The following is a 5,000-nucleotide window of genomic DNA, read 5'->3' on the forward strand; positions in this document are numbered from 1 at the left end:
AGACTTAATAGGATAACTAGATGAAAAGATTGGAATGGTGATGTTATCATGGATAATAATCATATCGGTGACGTTGTGGTGGTGTTGATAGAGTTTGTAGGGACTATTTTGAGTGAGGCATTTTTGCCCCTTCTTTGTCATTCCTCATCGATAGTAGATTTTAATTTACTTTTATTTACCTTGATAAAACTTTTTAAATGTATTTCCCTACAAATCCTTCTTTTCCTCCTCTTCCATCTCTCTCTCCCTCCTACTTTATCCCTCTTCCTACCTTTTCCGTTTTCCATCGCTTCCTCTTCCTTCCCGGCTACTCATAAGAACGATTTTTGGTAGAAGTGTCTAACAGTCTCCCGTGTACTGTATCATTGCATGTTGTATTATCACGCAATTAGTGCTTCCACATATATTGCAATAACATTTTAAAGCACATCAGATGGTTTTCTCCGCTTTTTTCAACTAAATATCAATTTCTTGGTTATAAATATGGAGTTTTTGTTTGTACGTATTTTAGGAAATTCTAGGTATTATGGCACATAAGTACTGGAATTACTACAAATCCTTTGGGTACCTATTCAATCTTATCTTTTCTGTAGACACGAGATATCTAGATCCTACCTTGACGAATGACTATAGGATAAGAAGTGTCGTCTTACACGTAATCATATAAATCTGCTCATTTTGTAGTTTGTGTAAACCAGCTAATTCTAATGGTGGAGAGGATCTACCAAAAGAGACCTACAAGGAGTATGAAACTACACTTAAGTGGGGAAATAAGTCAATAACTTTGTTTCGTCGGTTGAATTTTTTTTCAGTATATGAATCGATATAATTTTGGCGAATTTTAGCGAGTTTAAGGGCATGTCTTCCTGAGTTTATAACATAAGTTTGTACTTATCATCTGGAAACAATCTTATTCAAATTTAAATGTCAGTAGAACGCTTTCTAGTATCGATGAGCTAAAATTGTTTCATTTGATTATGAAATATATCACATGTCTGTTTAAGGGCATTGTGTTTAGGACGAGGGAAATACACAAGGATAAAAATCATGATAATATTTAGTACCATGCCTATAGCTAGTTGTTCATGGTAATGTGGTTGTATTAATAGTCTCGGAAATGATTCAGTAGATGCTGAATATTGTATCATATCATTCTTTTACAATACCATTACATTCATATATGGAATTAGAGGCAGACATAATATATTTTTCATTATTTTTATGAAATTATTTCTTTATATCCATATTTGTTAGGCTACTGTTTTAAATGCTTAGTGTATCTATCCCACATTTATCAATTTATTGATAACCTTACAAATGAAAGGACCATGTTTTCCGAATATATTTATTTTACGTTCACTTCCCTGCTGATCAATGCTATTAATCATTCAGTAAGGCATTCGATCCCATGTGGATTACATGTTATCTTTGCCTTTATTCCCATATTGCTTATTCAGTGTGCTGGATACTTGAGAAACCCCATCTACCAAGCATGTCAACAGAAAACCTAATGCCTCTCATACTATCACAGGTAATAAAATTTATCATAATATAAAAAACAAGGTAAAATGAGAGAACTTGTATCTTGTATCTGGTACCTATTGATAGGATGGATTAACACCTGTCAGTAGGACATTTAGTACTCCCAGGGTTATCCTTCTGTAACTCGGGATCCCGCTTTGAGTCGTCGGACAAGAGCGCAAACACCTCCTCGGGGATTGTGAATGTTGGGAGACTCGCTTCCTCGAGCAGAAGCTTCAGGATCTGGCCGTACTTCCTCCAGTCGCATCCCGCCATGGTTCGGGCCGTCAGCTCCACGCCCACCAACTTGAGGACTTTGTCTTGGTCGACGGTCAGGATCGTCTGGTTGTAGAAGAGCGGATGGTCGTGTTTGCTCACGTCGTCAGACACTTTGGACTGAAAGAATAGATGTGTGTTATGTTTGAGTGCTGAGGGTAAACACTGGCTGAGGAAAACGTCCAGATGATTAAGAATTAAACAGGGCCTTGGTTGGCATGGAAGGAGAGAGAGAGAGAGAGAGAGAGAGAGAGAGAGAGAGAGAGAGAGAGAGAGAGAGAGAGAGAGAGAGAGAGAGAGAGAGAGAGAGAGAGAGAGAGAGAGAGAGAGAGAGATGAGGGAAGGGTGGATAAGAGAAAGGGAACTGGGAAAGCTAAAATATACATACATTGAGATGAATAGCGATGACTCCATCATAGGCAGTGGTAAGAACCTCGACATAGGCACGTCCGTCAGGTCCCACAGTAAGTGTCTTGCCCGTACATGAATCTCCCTGTCGACTGCCGGAGATGACGTCACAGTACGTACCAGCAGGAAGGCGTGTCTGAGGATCAAATGGGGGGTTATGAGTAATACAGTTTGGAATCTTTAAAAATGGATCCCATAATATTTCTTATGTTTGTGCTACAAACGGAGAAATATACCCAAAAAGGCATATACCCTAGATACATTAATCAAGGAGATGTAATCTATAATATATGAATCCTATGCACCCTACGGAAACGTTAATAGATTCAATTCAGTGAGATTTGCAAAGAGGTCCTTCATCCGGCCAGTTCATTTCAGTATAGTGGCAAAGCTTCTCCCGCATGTGACCCAGCTGTTCGTAGTTTTGCATCAAGTTGATCAGCATAAATTACCAACGTACCTAGTATGTGGTGGCGGTAATCTGGATTTGATTTTAAGTACGAACATGGATACTCGACTTGGAAGACCTTATTGTTAAGCTAAAAATACAGTATCTTCATTTTAAGGTATCATTTTAGTCCATTTGAATTACGTCATGCCATTTTCCAGTCGTACCTGCAGCGTTTGTTTCAGGTCGTATTCGTCGTTGTTAATAGCCACGAAGCCCCTGTTACCTCGGCTGAAAGCGATCTGGTTGCTGCCGTTGTCCCACCAGTCATTCATATCGGTACCTGTTGTAGAAATGTAGATTGTAATGTAAAAATACATTTGATCCCAATTGCTTGGTGAAAAAAAGAAAATCTACAGGCAACCGGAAAAGCAGCTACTGTCCCATGATATTATCATCACCATCATTATTATCACTGATGATTGTCATTGTAATCATTATCTCGATCATCACCAGTATCTTTGTCGTCATTGTTATTCTTTAAGAAGAAACATTTTCTCATACTCCTTACTATCAAGAACAGGTGACAACGCTACTAAACACTGGCAGTGAACATACCCGACAGCAGCAGTGACTCACCATGGGCAACGTTTCGGAACTCCACCATGTTGTAGATCTGTCTCCAGCGGTGCTCGCAGACCCAGCCTCCCCCGCAGCTGTTGTCAGCGTTGATGGTGGGCGAAGTGATGGTATAGTTGGCATCGTGAGGCGGACCCATCCAGTCGTTCGCGTCACGACCTCCATCCCACTTCTGGTCCCAGTGGTAGGACGACATAACGCGAGTGAAACCATAAGGCCACGCTAGCATGAATGCGTTGGCCATCTGTCATTAGAAGATGAAAGTGTTAGTGGAGTCCTCGGGCACTTCGTCTTTTATGATACATAGTGACCTACTGACTTCCTCAACGAATATATGTCCTGAAATGATGTACACAACACTACATGTTATTTTTCCATGCCATAATTGAATAGTAAACGTCCAAACATAGAAAAAATCGAGGTTGTTCTCAAAGAATAACTTACTTTATATCTTCTAGGATCACGGAAGGTTATAGTGACGTCTCCGCCGGCGCCATGGCCTCTCTGGTTGTCGTGGTTATCGATAAAGACGACGGCGCTGTGTCGGTCGAGCATGTCCCACGCCTCGTGCAGACTCCTGAGCCATTTGAGCTGGTTGATGCCTCGGAAATCCTCGCACAAGAACTTGCCATACCGGAATTCCGTCACGCGACCCACGTTCGTGTAGTCAGTTCCTTTGATGGGCTCATTCCCTAAAGATCATTTGGTATTTTTTAGCAGCTGATTGCGTAGTGATAGGCCTATCTACCTTACGTACACAAACAGCGCGTCCGCAATCTCTCTCTCTCTCTCACACACACACACACTCATGCACCCACGCCCACACATACTGAATGTAAGTACAAGGATGGCCTTTGCATGAAACGAAATCAAGAGCAGGATCAACTGGATTAACAAAAAACCTACCGAAGTCGATGACTTCCTGGAGTACAAAGGGTCTGGTTCCTTCCGGGAAAAATGTTGTGCTAAGATTGTCAAGGCGGCCAAATATTTCCTGAGAAGATAAAGATAAGATTAAAAAAACTATGCACCGATTAGCATCAGTATAATCAGGATAGACCCTTTACATACAGATAAGTTAATCAGCTGCAGTGGCTCCTAACCTGCAGATCTCCCGGCCACATGTGCTTTGCGGCGTCAACACGAAAGCCGGCAACGCCCCAGCTGATGAGCTTATTCAAGTATTCAACGATCTTTTCTCGAACATTCTCGCTACCTTGGTGTAGGTCGTTCAGACCACTCAGTTTGCAATTGCGCACCTGGAGGAGTTCAGAAGTGAGAAAAAAATACGATAAGGTATACTTGGGAAAAGAGATCAACTGATTATCGTGTTCTAGTGTCATAGTGAGCGATAAAGAAATGTCATCAGATTACCTGTTCGGCATCGTTGTAGTTCTCAATATTGCCAGAGTTAGTATGGCAATTAGGGTCGTTGAAATCATCAGATGTATATGGCACCCCGGGGTAGGATTGAACACTGGAGTCGAACGAAGAGCCACAAGTGGTTCCCGTGCCCTTAGGGTGGCCCCCGGACATGTGATTAATGACGGCGTCCACGTAGATCCTAGGGAACATGTGCATATTACGGAATGCATTGTGATACTGTATTAGGAAGTTCCGATTTACCAGTTATTACTAAAGCAATGCCATATCCACTTAACAGTTGGTAAATACTTTGAATCCTTATCAATTGTCACGAATGTTTTACTGTGAAGGTACTTCAAGAGTGCCATACCGAACTCCTACGTTATTGCAGCGTGTCACCATA

At 41.4% G+C, this 5,000-nt stretch overlaps 1 protein-coding gene across 3 annotated transcripts in view; it reads right to left on the reverse strand.

Moving 5' to 3' along the window:
- Nucleotides 1-1,331: 1,331 nt before the first annotated feature.
- Nucleotides 1,332-5,000, reverse strand: part of LOC122261504 (pancreatic alpha-amylase 2a5) — a 6,790-nt gene continuing 3,121 nt past the window's right edge. For all 3 annotated transcript variants that reach the window (XM_043029177.2, XM_043029175.2, XM_043029176.2), the window contains exons 4-12: nucleotides 4,968-5,000; nucleotides 4,607-4,796; nucleotides 4,336-4,491; nucleotides 4,139-4,226; nucleotides 3,677-3,924; nucleotides 3,233-3,476; nucleotides 2,821-2,936; nucleotides 2,186-2,341; nucleotides 1,332-1,917 (exon numbers count right to left, since the gene is read on the reverse strand). The exon at nucleotides 4,968-5,000 is cut by the window's right edge and continues 125 nt beyond it. In XM_043029177.2, coding sequence (XP_042885111.2) covers nucleotides 1,615-1,917; nucleotides 2,186-2,341; nucleotides 2,821-2,936; nucleotides 3,233-3,476; nucleotides 3,677-3,924; nucleotides 4,139-4,226; nucleotides 4,336-4,491; nucleotides 4,607-4,796; nucleotides 4,968-5,000 — 1,534 coding nt within the window. In that variant the 3' untranslated portion in view covers nucleotides 1,332-1,614. The remainder of the gene's footprint in view (nucleotides 1,918-2,185; nucleotides 2,342-2,820; nucleotides 2,937-3,232; nucleotides 3,477-3,676; nucleotides 3,925-4,138; nucleotides 4,227-4,335; nucleotides 4,492-4,606; nucleotides 4,797-4,967) is intronic.

Source organism: Penaeus japonicus, unplaced genomic scaffold (assembly GCF_977035675.1).
Source record: "Penaeus japonicus unplaced genomic scaffold, GWHDUDI00000001_assembly GWHDUDI00000001, whole genome shotgun sequence".
Lineage (NCBI taxonomy): Eukaryota > Metazoa > Arthropoda > Malacostraca > Decapoda > Penaeidae > Penaeus > Penaeus japonicus.